This window comes from Octopus bimaculoides, chromosome 8, assembly GCF_046866305.1.
Source record: "Octopus bimaculoides isolate indiv1 chromosome 8, ASM4686630v1, whole genome shotgun sequence".
NCBI lineage: Eukaryota > Metazoa > Mollusca > Cephalopoda > Octopoda > Octopodidae > Octopus > Octopus bimaculoides.
In genome coordinates, this window is record NC_142935.1 from 89,091,424 (window position 1) to 89,108,468 (window position 17,045).

A 17,045-nucleotide genomic window follows, 5' to 3' on the forward strand; every position below is an offset into this window, starting at 1 on the left:
TAGTCTTTGTCAGGTGTCCAACAGCTGATGTTCACTGATGAAAAGAAATTTAACATCGAACAGACAGAATTACAAACTTCGGAGTGTATCTGGCTCCGTCAAGGGCATACTCATAAATCGATGTCAAAATCCACAGTCAGTTATGGTTTGGGCGGATGTGACAGCCACATGAAGGTTTTCCCTCATTTTTGTGTCCTCGGTAGTTAAAATTAACACCCAGCAATGCATTAAGAAGCCTCGATCGCAGCCCGTTGGATTTTTTTGTTTGGTCCGTTTTGGAGACGAGTGTCTCCAGCACTCCTCAAGTTTCGTTCGACGTTCTGAAGACAAAACTGCACCAGGAATAGGCTTCGATTCGAAACAGACGTGGCCATATCGATTAAATGTGGTAATGTCATAACTGTCTTTCCTTTGCCATTGCACTGCAAAGCTCGGACACAAAATATAACAATATTTTGCTTTGACAAAATTGAAAAAAGTTGGTTACCGTAATTTTGGGACACGCTGTAGTAGCAAATACTTACTGAAGGTGCAGCACAAGGTTTGTACATGGAAACACATGTCTCAAGTTGTTATTCTTCAAAACTCACTATGCTTTATGTCTATGCCTGTATGCACATGCATAAATAGAGACAGACAGACAGACAGAAAGACAGACAGACAGACAGACAGACAGATAGATAGATAGATAGATAGATAGATAGATAGATAGATAGATAGATATGTTTATACGTATATCCACCTGGTTATTCAGAATTCCATAATATATGGCCTTCAAACAACTCGTCAATCGTCAGGCCTCTGAGCAACAAGTAAGTGATATGTCGTTGAGCACAAAGCGAGAAGCTTTATTCATTTCCGATTTGAGTATTCAAAGTATTCAGCGAAAAATTTAGAAGATTACATTATATTTAGATTATCATTTTTTATTAGAGGATTATATTATAATTAAGAAATGATGTATCTAGTAATAGATTGATAACAATGTAATGTGACACTCACGGCGCAGATGGGACAGACTTAGCTAAAAAGAATGCTTACATATATCACTTTTCTGAATAGATGAATGCACACACAATTCTCACATATCGCCACATTCACGCGCAATCACAAATTCAAGGGGACAGGCGATGTTGCCCTCTTTTCTTAGATACATTTACCTGCATTTTCAGAACACATCAGACTTAGCATTTAAATATAGTTCTGGTTCAAGTGTGTTATATATATATACGAGTGAGTGGACGAACGAAAGAAGGGCACTTAGTACATTTATTGTGACATATATATATACTAGCAGAGGCACCCGGCGTTGCTCGGGAATGAAATTGTTGCTTATATACTTGAAGAAAAAAGGCAAAATATGCTGTATAGAAATTTGAGGACATTCTGTAGATGGACTCTCAGATGAAGGATGGCTGGGCGCCTCTCATGAATGGGGAAAATTGAAGATGTGCCAAAAAGCCTCATTGGTACGTGGAAACTTTTACGAAAATTAAAATGGGGATTAAATGAAAGAAATGATTTACGTGAATATCCTCACAAGAGTAATTGAAATAAATGGCGATTGTGGAACCCCGCGCGCGCGCGCGCGCATACACACGTGTGTCTTTGTAAATATGTTTGTATACATTTATGTATGTGTGTGTTTGTAAGAGACAGAGTGTGAGTGAGAGAGAGAGGTTTGTTGTCATGTATACGTACATGCATAAATATACATTCATCTTTGGATGTATGCATATGACAATACAGCCCTTGACTCACTCACACTCTGTCTCTTACAAACACGCACGCGCGCGCATACACACGTGTGTCTTTGTAAATATGTTTGTATACATTTATGTATGTGTGTGTTTGTAAGAGACAGAGTGTGAGTGAGTCAAGGGGTGTGTGTGTGCGTGTGTATGTGTGTGAGACAGAGTGAGAGAGCGGTGTGTATGTAGTATTTACTCTCTCTCTCTCTCTGTCATACACACGAACACACACACTCACACACAAAATAGAGAGTGAAGCTTTTTGCCGTTGTTACGTCAATACCGGAAGTTGACATTGAGGAACCTTTTTAAAGAAGTGAATCTTAAATATAAAGCAATATCATTTATTTTTAATTAAAAAAATCAAATGAAGAGCCTAACATTTATCCGAGGTCAAATTATTCATGCATCACAAGTATGGAAACATTTGGTGAAGTCGATTTCACGTGAAAAGCGATTACACACACATTTCTGTTTTATATATAGTATAAATATTTATATATATATATATATTCAATTTAGAATTTGAGTGAAAGAAATAGATTGTTATTATCGTAAGGTGGGTTGCCATTGGTCGAGGAAGATCACGTAATGTCGTGGGGTTTGATGTTGATATAACCGTATATCAGTGACGACAGTTAGTTGGAAAACACCACATGGTCAACAGGAAATCGATCGCGTTGTGGACCGGAAATCGATCAGGTTGTTGGAGGGGAGGTAGGAAGGGGTAGTATGTCCTAGTATATAGTTGTACATATGGGTGTGTGGATGCGCTCATATGGCTTTGCGTGCATGTCTGTATACTAACATCAAACCACGACACCAAGTGACCTTCCACGACTAATCGCAGCCGACCTTACGGTAATAACAATCAACTTCTTTCATTCAAATTCAAATTGGCTAAAGATTAGCTATCACGCTTGAAACTCTCAGAGTACCAACGAATTTGAATCAAACTATTTTGATCCATATATATATATATATATATATATATATATATATATATATATATATATATATATTCAAAACACGATGTCAAGTAGTGATGCAGTAGTACGACCGTTTCAAGCGGCTCCATTTAATTGAACAATGCAATCGTTACATCAATTTAAATGCAACGCCATCTTCAGCTGCACAAATAAATAAATGGAATTTTACCAAGTAGGACACATTATTAAAATTTTTCTCAAATATTTTTACAGAGCAAGAAAATGGAAGAAATTCATGTCGTCGCTATTGTAGCTAAGAATAGACTGCAAACTTTATGAATCGCATGAAGCTTAGTGCGGTCGTAGGGATGTAGGGGATTGTAATTCATTTCTAATTCGTTTATCTTTTTATCCCAAATATTATTTATATTCATAAACATTATCATATGTATCCCTTTTCTCCAGGGAGGAAATAAGACATTTGGAGCAGTCAGTTGGATATAAATAACTGTCTATAAAAAGAGGCAGGGCAAGGATAAACTTTAAATCATGATGTTAATTTCCAGTTAAAGGGTCAAGACGCTAAGAAGCCTAAGATGTTAATACAGAGGAAATTTTATTTAGGGGCACTATGGGTGATTGTTTATGACCATACCTAGTCATGAGCTGTCAATTCACTTTTGTCCTTTATTCAAAAATAGATTTAATAGTTGATAAAGAGATAAATTAATTAAAAATTAATTACAATCACTTACAACCCTACAACCCCACTATGTTCCATGCGATTTTTAGAATCTGTAGTCTATTCTTAGCTACAATAGCGACATGAATTTCTTCCATCTCCTTGCTCTGCTAAAATATTTGTGAAAAATTTTATTAATGTGTGCTACTTGTTAAAATTACATTTATTTATCTCTACAGCTGAAGATGGCACTACATTTAAATTGATGTAATGATTGCATTGTTCAATTAAATGGAGCCGCTTGAAACGGTCGTACTGCATCACTACTTGATATCCTGTTGCTTATTTTGATTTTATTCACCTTACTTTGGACTGTGTGGATAATATCGGACTGACTTGGTGCTTCAACTTAAGTACCTAATTCAACTGAATCTCAATTATTTCTTAACTCGTCAACCAAACCTATATATATATAGTAATAATAATAATATTGCTAATGCTAAGATCCTGTGGGATTTTATGATTCAGTGCGACCATGAGATAAAGAATGGGAAACCAGACATAGTGTTAATTGAGAAAGAAAGCAAACGATGCTAGATCATAGATATAGCATACCCAGCTAGCAACAAGGTATGCGATAAGGAAGAAAGAAAAGTCGATAACAGGTTAGCTTGGGAGGTTATGTAGTTGTGGTCGATGAAAAAGGTTGTAGTAGTACCAATAATTGTCGGAACCCTGGGAAGAGTGAGTAAAAATGTTGAGATGTACACGAAACAAATAGGCGCTGCAATAAGGACGGAGCACTTGCAGACAACAGCACTGCTTAGAACCGCTCGAATACTCCGGATGGTGCTCGAAAAATAAGGGGTGTTACCTTAGTTCACTGATAGTGAACAGCTGGCACCGAAGTACATCTCCAGCATTAGCAGCTGTGCAAAGACAATAAATAATAATAATAATAATAATGATAATAATAATAATAATAATAATAATAATAATAATAATAATAATAATAATAATAATAATCTGTCAAGACCTACCAAAAACTGAGCAAATATAAAGATCTTGAAATAGAAATTAGCAAAATGTGGAATCTGAAGACGAAAACAATACCTATTGTCATAGGTGCCCTGGGAATGACAGCGAAACGGGCTGATTACTACCTAACTCAGATACCAGGAAACCCCAAAATGGCTGAAGTTCAAAAGATAGTGCTCATGGGAACTGCCCATATCCTACGTAAAATACTGTCTATGTGATCTCAAATTTTAAAGCAAACACATAATTTTCTTATGGTTTCTTAAACATTCACTTGAACAAAACTGTACAAATCCAAATATATGGTACCCTAGGCATAACACCTACATGAACTTCTAACATGTTGTCTCTTGAGGTCTCTGGGTGAGACTTGGATCCAACTTGTACAAATGCAAAACAAAAGCCAAACATAAAATAATAATAATAATTATTATAATGATTTCATTTATTTGTCACAATGGCGAAGGCTGACGGGGAGCAATACAAAGACAGACATAAAGTGTGGGGCTTTACATATAATGAAATAATAAAAGAAAGTGAGAGTAAGTATATATGGTATGCACTGAAAAAAAGGGACATATGCATAGCATACAAATGCTTTAAAAAATGTGGTTGGGAGGAGGATAGAGGTACAGGAAGGCCTCTAGAGATAATCGAGGAACCCCACTGTTCAGGATTTCCTCGAAACCCCAGGAGCAAGTACCCCCTCCATTTCCTTCTCTCCGACTCACAGGCCTACACTTAGAGAGGTAGCATCCACTCTTGCTATTTTCACAGCTTTCACCCACCTTTCCATAAGCTCACCCGAGGACAGCCCTTCCCGGTCCACTCTCAATTTCATTCTCAAGTGAAACTTGCAGAAATCAATGAAATCTCTATCACAGAACAATGTATCTGTCCCCATGCCTTTCAGCCTTGTCCACCAAACAACCTCTTTCGCCACAACCACCAAGCAAAGGAAATCTGCCTTGCCTGATTGATGTAGGGCAGCGGCGCGATCATCACTCCAGATTCGGCCGACAGATGGATCCGTCCCACACATGACAGCAGCTGTTCGACATAACCCCACAAGTCAGCAATGCCCGAACACTGAACGAGGGCGTACAGAACGGTTTCGTCACTCTGCGCGCACCTCGGACAAACCCGTCTGGCAGCACGTCCGTGCCTGTAGAGTTTATCTCGAACCAGTAGCACTTCCTGGTAACACTGCCAAGCCAAGGGCATCTGGAAATTATCCATGATAGATCCCGACCGGAAAGTCCTCTGGAACAGACTAGCCAGTTCTTTCTCGTTGGCGCCCAAAGTCTCCCCGAGAACGTCGTCGCACTTTCTCGCCACTAATCCTCTATAAATTTATAAAGCGAAACATCCACCGATCCTAATGCCCGACTGGTAGAGGGCTGTGAGCGCCTGACGGCATTCTAGCTGGTAGGCGCCCAGTCTCGGTCTTAAAAAAAGCGAAATTCTGTCTGTCCGTCTGAGAACCTTGTATTTCAGTTGGAGTGCGGCTTTCAAGTTAGTATGTATATATATATATATATATATATATATATATATATATATATATATATATATATATATATATATATATATATATATGTGTGTGTGTGTGTGTGTGTGTGTGTATGTATGTATACACAAACATACACACATACACACACACACACACACACATCTCTGTGTGTGTGCGTGTGTGTATGCGTGTACACGTATGTGAGTACTTGTATGTGCGTGTGATAGATCAGGAAAATAACAAAAGTTTCTACCTGTTATACGGCTGGTATGATTCAATCCGTTGGCTGCAAATGCTGCAATGTGAGCTCCGAGGCTGTGACCAATCAAATGTAACTTTGTGAAGAATCTTAACTTAGTAGGATTCAGTTTAAGCAGCAGGTTGGTTATCTGTTTACCAACAACCCGAGCATTTGCCACCGCTTGTTCATAAGGGAATCCAGCTCCTCTGCTCCAGTCCACAGTAATAATGTTTGCTGGTTCCTGACGGCAAATAAAAAAAAGCAGAAAAGAAAACATAAGTATAACAAACAAAAAAGTCATTGTCTTTTATTATTTATCATTAGAATGAGGAGAATCAAACAAAACGTTCTGAGTTCAAATTCCGCTGAGGTTGATTTTTCTCTTTCACGCTTTTGAAACCAGTAAAAGAAGTCAAATAATGAGGTCCATAGAACAGACTATACAACTCCACCGCTCATCAAATCATTAAACGTGTGTCGTTTTTAGAAATCGTAATATCCTCTTATTAGAATCACCACAGCGGAGGATAAATTGTCTTGTAGCCTTTTCACCGGGTTCTTTACGTTCGGAATATCAGTCCCATCGTGGTTCAACTTTGCCTTGAGTCTCTAGCCTGAAATATATGCAGCAGCTCCTCTGGCTGCTTCCGTTGCATAATCTGAATTTATTCCATTTGTGCATCGACTTTGCAAATCAGCAAATAGATTTTACACACTCTCTATACACTCCAGCCTAGAGATTTCAATTTCGTTTTGGAAATGAGTCACGTGTTCAGTATTTGCAGGCACTGTGAAATACTTTTATACCGCTCTCTTGTTCGCATCTGAGATGATTTCACTTCTAGTTGTGAAGAATCTTCTGCTTTTTAACACTATATGTCTTTCGAAGAATTTTTCCCGGGCGATAAACAGCAGCTCTTGGTGTTTAAGCAACACAGGTAGTTCAGTATGTGGTATGCTTACATTATAAAGCTGCACCCTCTATTGTAAAATTTCAATATATTTGTGTGTGAAAATATACATGTATGTATGTATGTATGTATGTATGTATCTATCTATCTATCTATCTATCTATCTATCTATCTATGTGTGTGTGTATATATATATATATATATATATATATATATATATATATATATATATGTGTGTGTGTGTGTGTATGTGTGTGTGTGTGTGTGTATATATACATATAAATAATACAACGGATATATAAGCATGTATACACACATATATGTACATACATACATCTACAAGTGTACATAGATGCATATTCGGGTACAGGACGTTAGAAAAATGAACTACAGACAACGGAACGAACACAGAAAAACAAATAGCCACTTGGATTAATTTTTCATCAGCTGCCTCTCTCTCTCTCTCTCTCTCTCTCTCTATATATATATATATATATATATATGTGTGTGTGTGTGTGTGTGTGTGTGTGTGTGTGTGTGTAAGTAACTATGAGAGAGGATAGTACTATCAAAATACCATCACTAGTACCAGCGAATACCAGCTGTACAGGCAAATTAATTAATTAAAAATAAAAGTCAGAGATACTTCTGTGCCACGGAATAGTCACAAAATCAATACAGACATGATAGGAAAAGATTCCAACGAACAATAACATCGTCTTACCTCTGCTAGGTAAGCAAAAGTAATGCTGGTTAATTTGATATCATGATTTCGAATTTAGCGCCAAACGGTGCCTGGTTCTCTTCAGTCAGAATCTGCCAGCTAACGACTACTAAATTTTACCCCCACCAAGCCTGCAAATTCGTTTGAAGTAATCAAGCACCATTTAAACAAACAAAATACATGAAATTATTTATAAGTAAATATGAGAGCGATAGTACTATCAAAATACCATCACTAGTGCTAGCGAACACCAGCAGATTAATTTTGTGACTATTCCATGGCATAGAAGTATTTCTGACTTCTATTTTTAGCGATGCAGACGCTCATGTAGTATCCTTGTATGTGTATATATATATATATGTATATGTGTGTGTGTGTGTGTGTGTGTGTGTGTGTGTGTGTGTGTGTGTGTGTGTGTGTGTGTGTGTGTGTATGCATGTATATATATATATTCGGAATTCATTACATTTATATTCTCATGGTATAACTGTCTTAAAGTGGTATATATACAAGAGGGTACCCAAAAGAAACCGGAATTTTGCAATATTTTATTCATTTAATTTTACATGTTTACACTATTATCGCTTTCAAAATATTCTCCATTTGAAGCAATGCACCGGTCCATAGGCGTTTTCCACTATTCAAAGCAGTGCTGGAACTCTTGCGAAATTATGATTTTTAATGACTCCGTCGTTTTTTTTCTTCACCTCTTCTACATCAGCAAATTCCGTAGTACCAGCTTTCGTCACCAGTGATGATCTTCGAAAAAAGGTATAGATCAAATTCCCACGCATTCAGTCGTGACTGCTTTTCATTCTCTGTGAGCAAGCGAGGCACAAATTTTGCTGTAACTCTTCATTCGCAATTTCTTGCTCAAAATTCATTGACAGGACCTCCAGGGCACACCAGTTCGTCAATTTTTCGGCGACGGTCCTCCAAGATCATGAATTTTCATGATGTTTTCATTCCTTCGGGAGGTCGATGGTCGTCCTGAACAAGGTTGATCTTCAAGTGACAAGTGACCATTTCTAATGTCTGGGAACCACTCGTAAATTTGTGTTTTACTCATGACAGCGTCCTTGTAAGCTGTTTGAAGCATAACAACTGTTTCGGCCGCTGTTTTCCCCAACAGAAAACAGAATTTCATAGAAGCATGCAAAAATTGACGAACAGGAAAGAAGCACAACAAAACAAAGACACACCACGTGACAGTAGGACTACACCCGACGACGTAGTCGGCAGACTGCTGCCTGAGGGTCGCATCAAGTGGCTTCTAGCAGCGGAGGCTGAACTACAACGGGTTTATCCCACAAGGAACGTTTCCGGGTACTTTTGTGTACCCCCTCGTATACGTGTGTGTGTGCATGTGTGTGCGTGTGTATGTATGTATGTATGTATGTATGTATGTATGTATGTATGTAAATGTTCTAGTGATGATGTGGTAACTAGAGATAAAAGTTATTTAAGACACTATGAAACATATGAATAAATTAATTCGGGATAGGAATATATATAGCACGTCGTCTATGTGTGTGTGTGTGTGCGTGTGTGTGTGTGTGTGTGTGCACGCGTGTGTGTGTGTATGTGTGTATGTGCGTGTGCGTGTGTGTGTTTGTGTGTGTGCGCGCGTGTGTGTGTGTGAGTGTGTGTGTGTGTGTGTGAGTGTGTGTGTGTTTGTGTGAGTGTGTGTATACGTGTGTGTGTGTGTTTGTATTAGTTCTCCGGCAATGCTTGATAACCGATGTTGGTTTCTTTATATCCTCTTAACTTAGCGGTTTGGCAGGAGTTGGCGATACAATAAGTACTTGGCTTTACAAAAATATGCTCCAAGGTCAATTTGTTTGAGTAAACCCGTTAAGACAGTGCTATAGCATACCCTTAGGAAAAAGTAAAGATATATATATGTGCATGTGTACACATAAATGTGTGTATGTATATATATATATATATGCATACATACACACACACGCATACACACACATTCATGTATGCATGCATGTATGTATGTATCAATAGAAATCCGAAAGAGCTTTGGATTACATGTCTATAGTATTTGGTCAACTTTGCCTTTCATCTTTTTGATGCTGATAATATAGAACATCAATCAAGTACTGGGATTGATAGTATCGATTAGACCCCTTCTAAAAAAATCAAAAAGTGCTGGCCCCGTGCCTAAATTACAAGCCAGTATCATCATCATCATCATCATCAATATTATTACTATTAAATGCTTAGCGGCATTTCATCTGTCTTCACGTTTTAAGTTCAAATTCCGCCGAGGTCGACTTTGCGGTTCATCCTTTTGGGATTGCTAAGTTAAGTCCTTGTGAAAGACTGGGGTCGATGTAATCGACTAGTCCCCTCCCACCGAATTTCAGGCCTTGTGCCTTTAATAGAAAAGATTTCAAAGGCGAGTAAGGTGGCGAGCTGGCAGTATGGTTAGCACCCTGGTCAATTTCGTCCGATTCATCCTTTTCATTTAGTCACATTTCTATGTTTTTTGAGTTCAAATCCTGACAGAGTTCACTTTGCCTTTTATCCTTACATGGTTGGTAAAATAAGCAAGTACCAATCGGTGTCGGATGCTGGAATCGATTTAATCGTCTGTTGAAATTGTGGTCTTGTTCTAAAGTCAGAAATCACTACTGTTGAGTCTGCCCTTCCCTAAAACATATGGTTTTGTGTCAACGTTTGCATCCATATCATTGGATTTTAAACATACAGCTGCATCTTAAAACAACATCTATTTACCTCGTTATAATATTCGGGTTGTTTCTCTGATATAAATTAAATCTCTTGTGTTTAGTATATTGGAATATATGAAGGAGAGAAGGGGAAAAGATGAATTGGTTACGCATCTCTTCCATTTACGTGAACAAATGTTATTTAATTGTTAAGATAGCGAATTAACCGAGTCGTTAGAGGTGTTGGATAAATTGCCTAGCGGTATACGTTCCGGATCCTTGCGCTCTGAGTTCAAATAACACCAAGTGCAACTTTAGCTTTGCCTTTCATCCGCTAGAGGTCGATTAACAACATACCAGTCCTATACCGAGATCAATAGTTTCTCTTTCCCCTTTTCAGGAGGAAATTGGCTGTGATCAATCCTGGAGACAGAAGGGCTCCACCAAGCCTAAGATTATCCAAGACACGCTGTATGTCACGACAGCGCCTCTAAGAGACCATCAACAGTTGAGGGATCCAAAGCAAAGCAATTGCTATTTATTTCTAACAACCGTAATTAAGTTTAGCATGCCGACGGGTGATACAATGAGTGAGAAGTGCTGAAACAATGACAGGTCACCTTTCTTTTTCGATGGACGAAGGAAATACAATATGAGTATTGCGAGCAATTATCTAAATAACAACAATAAAAATTTCAATATTAAAAACATCGCAAAAGCAGTGTGCTGGCAAAATCGTTAGAATGCTGAATGAAAAGATTAAGCGTATGTATGTGCGTATGTGTGTGTGTATGTGTGCGCGCATATGTATGTGTATATACGTATAGCGTCCTATGATTTCATTCACAAGAATTGGTCAATCCGATCTACGATTGAAGATATTTATTCAAAGTGCAGTGGGATCAAAGCTAGATCAACGTAGTTCAGGAACGAACGTTTTAGCCATTCAACAATATATGCACTCAATCAACACCACTATTTGACCATTAGGATTCCTTTGGATGAATTTACTTTGCTATAATCTTTCACACTCGACTTCAAAAGTCTGAAATAAATGGATACAGCAGCAGCAACCTATGAGTTGTCGAATTTTCCTCGAGTTCCGCCTACCTGTCTCAGAATCTCTGCAAAAATGTCATGGGTCTGATTTTGACATTAAAATAAATACATCGATTTCGGTAGTCAACAATCTTTAAAAAGATGTGTCTGAAAATATGACAGCATGATTGTTGCTGGGGCATTTTGATCATCGGCTTAGGTTGATCGGAGATGTCGGCTAAACAACAAAATTTATATGAACAATATTGACAATATTAAGAATAATATTACTGATAGTAATAGGCAGCTGCAATACTGCAACAATAGCAATAACAACAACAACTGTGGTGTGTGGTGGTGATTCTGGCAACAAAAACAACAGAGAATATCTAAGGTAATTAATTAAACATTTGACTGTCGAAAAAATTGGAACACATCAGCTCACGCCGTATGGGAACTCCCAAGCATATCATCGTCATCATAATCGTGGTCGTCGTCATTATATCGCTTCACCATCATCAGCATCACTATCATCACCATCATTATCCACAGCAACAGCAGCAGCAGCAGCAGCATCATAACCATGATCATTTTACCACCACCACCATCACCGTCACCATCAGCATCCCCGTAATAATAATAATAATAATAATAATAATATTGCAGCGGTTTTAAATATCATGGATCACTCGAATATTTACAGGTGTGTACCTGACGAAATTCCATTCCCTTCTCTGGAATCTGATGTGCTAGGGCAGAAAATGAACTCAGGAAACAAATATATATACTTGGACCAAAATATCAAGGCCGATAGCTCTGTGCTTAACAATAACAACAAAAACGAACAATAACTTCAAAAACAATCGCTACTTGAACATTAAGAATTCTTTCCACTGGACAGCTTCTAGAGTCCTTGGTAGTGGTAAGGACGTAAGATCAAGCCCTCAATCTGCAAGGAAAGGAACAAACTGGGCTCTCCTCTTTGATGGCAAAACAAACCATGGAAAAGAAGCACCAACCTTAACTGAAGCGCCCCCTGTGGTTTAATATCAGCCAGCTATCTCAGCTCTGAACTCCAATGCTATGTCATGTGACACTACATCATTATGTGATGATAAAACGTGAGGATCAAGGAGAAAGAATAAATATGGAGGAAGACCACAAGATCGAAGCTTGACGCACCGAAACCAGACTAAAAATTCTCCAAATGCCATTACGTCTACTCATCCAGAACTTACTTGTTGTTTGGATGACAATGGTGCGGTGGGGTTACTGCCTAAAAAGACAGAAAATAAATTATCCTTCCGTTAATGGGAAAAGGGAATTTCTTCACAAAGTGAAATACTTCGATACCAATACTCAAATATTTTTATGTATAGCTATCGCCATACTTTCCATTTCCGAAACACTGTACAACAGTCAATAATGACAAATTCCTTTCCAGCAATAATTTACCAGCATTCTTCAAATATCAACTACATTCCTATGAAATCAATGTATTTTGTGAATATAAAATGTCTCCATTCCCTCAGTCATAATAACAACAATATCTTATTTGTTAATAAAACGTTCCTGTTTATAAAGTGTTTTTTCTGGCAAAAATACCGTTTGTGACTTGATTTAGTTCTCTCGTAATTTCCTTAATAATGAATATTATTTTATAAAATTTTGGAGGAATATATTTTGATGGTGTACATGACGAATAATGTTGATAACTTTATTTTTTTTTTTTTTACTCAGCAAGAAAAAGTCCATACCTTTACTAACTATTCAGAAACTTTCTCATGATCATTGCACAAAGAAAAAGAAATGAATTACATTATCTTCATTGTTATCAATAATTGAAAACATGAAATTGAAAGGCGTGATATAAAAGAAAATTGCTTTTAGCTTTCTACAATGCAGATGGAAAAGGATTCAGGAATACTTTCGATTTGCGGAATTGCGGAAGTTAAAATGTAAATTGAAAATAATTTTGTTTTGCATCCCAATTTTAGTTTAGTTGATAAATAATATCCAACAGTATAATGCAATATAGTTTTCGTGGTGGAGCGATCAAGTTATTTAATGGTTAAAAATATTAAAAGTATAATTTATTTTCTTAATGAAAAGCAAATTTTAAATTTTAAAAAATTTCAACGACATAATCGTCATTTACATCTTAGAAAACAAAGATGCATTGTTTTTGAAACAGCGAATAGTATTTGTAAAAATATGAAATTTCATGGACAGAGTAATTCGTTTTCACACCGATTTGATTGACTATACTTGGAAAAACCATTAACAATTTTTTTCAAATTATGTATGGTGTTCAAACAAGGATTTTTCCAAGCTTTTGGGGTGAATTCATGTGAAGACAGTGACACGAAAACGATGTGGAAAAAAAGGTACAAAATACTAGTCAAACCAAAATATTCGAAAATTTATGCTAATACGATGTTATCAAGGTAACCCAAAACAGGTTAAGTTTAAAGCAAACTGAAATAGTATCTATAATATATAAACATATACAAAAAGAAAGTTAAGAAGAAATATGATATTCTTAGAAAAGCCAATTTAGTATTTAAACTTATGATGACGTCAGTAGATAACGAAAGAATATAAGATAAACAAAGAAATTCTACGCCACCATATTTAGTTATCTAGCTATTTATGTATGCTAAAACAAAGAATGCAAAAATTATGCTGATTAGATTATAAGAAAAGCAATTATTATGAAGGTGTCATTTGCTATTGAAATATTTAAATGCTTTTCTTTTTATACTTATGGGAACATTTCAACGTAAGACTGGTTCTACAATTTAGTAATTCTAATTTTGAAGCAAATATATAGTACATTTCCTCTAGACAAAGATCACATTTAAAATTACCAGTATTGTACGATGGAACGTAGTTAATAATGGATAACTTGCACATAATCAATTCAGACATATAATGTAAACACATCACTATACACAAAACCCAATATCAATTCCAAGTGCTAAAATATGTGCATATATGCGTATGTGTGTGTGTATGTGTGCGCGCATATGTATGTGTATATACGTATAGCGTCCTATGATTTCATTCACAAGAATTGGTCAATCCGATCTACGATTGAAGATATTTATTCAAAGTGCAGTGGGATCAAAGCTAGATCAACGTAGTTCAGGAACGAACGTTTTAGCCATTCAACAATATATGCACTCAATCAACACCACTATTTGACCATTAGGATTCCTTTGGATGAATTTACTTTGCTATAATCTTTCACACTCGACTTCAAAAGTCTGAAATAAATGGATACAGCAGCAGCAACCTATGAGTTGTCGAATTTTCCTCGAGTTCCGCCTACCTGTCTCAGAATCTCTGCAAACATGTCATGGGTCTGATTTTGACATTAAAATAAATACATCGATTTCGGTGTTGATTACACTTAGAACCCGAATGGGTATCAGTGTTTATCACCAAAGAATTTTCTCCAACTATCAATTAATTGCATTCAATTTTACAATGCATAATAATAGGACACACAAGTATATATTTTGAGTGTGGGGTATAATATAATCAAATTCACCCTTTCGTCGTACTTGATGGATTCTTATTTTAACAATCTTATAAATATGAAAATAAATTTAACCCACATACTATGATTTTCCCCAGAAAGCCAAACGACAGAACTAAATACAGTTACACAGTATTTTGTCCACTACACTGCAGATTCTAATATTCACCATTCTAACAATAATAAAAAATGTTAACATTGGTACTCACTAAATATTTAGAGCGAGTGTCTACACCACTGGTTCTCGACTGGGGTCCATATGGTCCTTGAGGGTCCATATGGTCCTTGAGAGTCCATATGGTCCTTGAGGGTCCATATCAGATTTTGTTGCTAAAGTTTATGTGCAGTAAATTGGTTCTACTTCTACAATTCACAAAATATTTTAACAATTTTTTATATAATTCCCAATGATAGAAAATTATAAAAATATAATAGGATTTTTTAAAACATTGAAAGGCTATGAGAGTCCATCAGAGTAAAATGGTTTTATGTTCGAAAATCAAATCCCACCGAGGTCAACTTTGCCTTTCATCCTTTTAGGGTTGGTGAAATAAGATACTAGTCAAGTACTGGGGTCGATGTAATCGACTTACCCCCGACACTCAAAATTGCTGGCATTGAACCAAAATTAGAAATAATTACAAGAAAAAAATTACTATTAAAATTATATCGAATATAATTATATAAAATTATTTTACATTATATTTAACGTACCTGATGTTGAAGGGCGATGGCCATGTCGTGGATCCATTTAAAGTTCTCATGATTCGGATTGAATCCAGGAATAATAACTTTTGTTGGGAATCTATACTTGAAATGATTCTTACGGGATTTTCCATCGATTCTGAGAGGTTTCCTTTTAATGGAATACGGTGCATATATCCAAAACCGGGTACCAATTAGAAAGGGACTATCAGGCAGAAGATAAGTGTTGTTATAAGGGTAAATGATTGAAAAACATCCAAGTGTGCGGAAGCACCGCTTTTTTATGTGGGTGCTGTAATGAGGGTAAGTGAATGCCACTGAAATGAGAAAAAGATAAAAAGAAAAGAATAAGAATTTAATATGGATGTTGGGTAGATATTTCGCATTATATTTCGGGATCAAAATTTTACAGAAATTCGTTTTATTATAAACTGCTGATATTTTTGGAAGACTCGTATATGTATATTACACGACCTGTTAGAAATGTATATGTAATTACATGACCTGTTAGAAATAAACTAAATCCATCTTAAATCACATTCTATCCTCATCAGAAAGGCGGAACACTATGGATGATCTAGTTTTTGGTGCACTCTACCTAAAAAAGGAAACAGAATGAAACACTTTTTATCATAGGATTGCTATGTCACGGGTGGTCTTTAGTTAAGCAGCCACACTTCACACACACACACACACACACACACACACACACACCATGCAGTATGCTATGCTAAGATCGCCCACAGTTATTGACTCCCGGGTGTCATCATACAATAGGAATGCTCTTATTACTAGCAATACATCAGGAATTCCCTAGCATCTGTACAGTTTGTATAAAAAGATAACAGAAAATGTATGATAGTGATTACACAATATGTTACTTATATCATCTCACTAACGTACTACGGGTGTAACGATGTGTGGAAACAATTGCAATGATTTTGAATTAAGAATGGTGTATTTACGGGGGACGTAAATACACCAACATCGGTTGTCAAGCGGTGGTGGAAGGGCAAACACAGACACACAAATACATAATACTTTCTACTGGAAGCACAAGGCCTCAAATCTGGGGGAAGGGATTAACTCGATTACATCGACCCCAGTGCGTAACTGAAACTTATTTGATCGACCCCGAAAGGATGACAGGTAAAGTTGACCTCGGCGGAATTTGAACTCAGAACGTAGCGGCAGACAAAATACTGCTGAGCCTTTCATCCAGCGTTCTAACGATTCTGTCAGCCTACCGCCTTAATAATAATAATAATAATAATAATAATAATAA

The 17,045-nt window shown here is 36.7% G+C and overlaps 1 protein-coding gene across 1 annotated transcript in view; it reads right to left on the reverse strand.

Moving 5' to 3' along the window:
- LOC106870659 (inactive pancreatic lipase-related protein 1) overlaps positions 1-17,045 on the reverse strand; it is a 99,406-nt gene that overhangs the window by 23,019 nt on the left and 59,342 nt on the right. Inside the window, exons 2-3 of the mRNA XM_052970243.2 lie at positions 15,770-16,077; positions 6,167-6,395 (exon numbers count right to left, since the gene is read on the reverse strand). Coding sequence (XP_052826203.1) covers positions 6,167-6,395; positions 15,770-16,077 — 537 coding nt within the window. The remainder of the gene's footprint in view (positions 1-6,166; positions 6,396-15,769; positions 16,078-17,045) is intronic.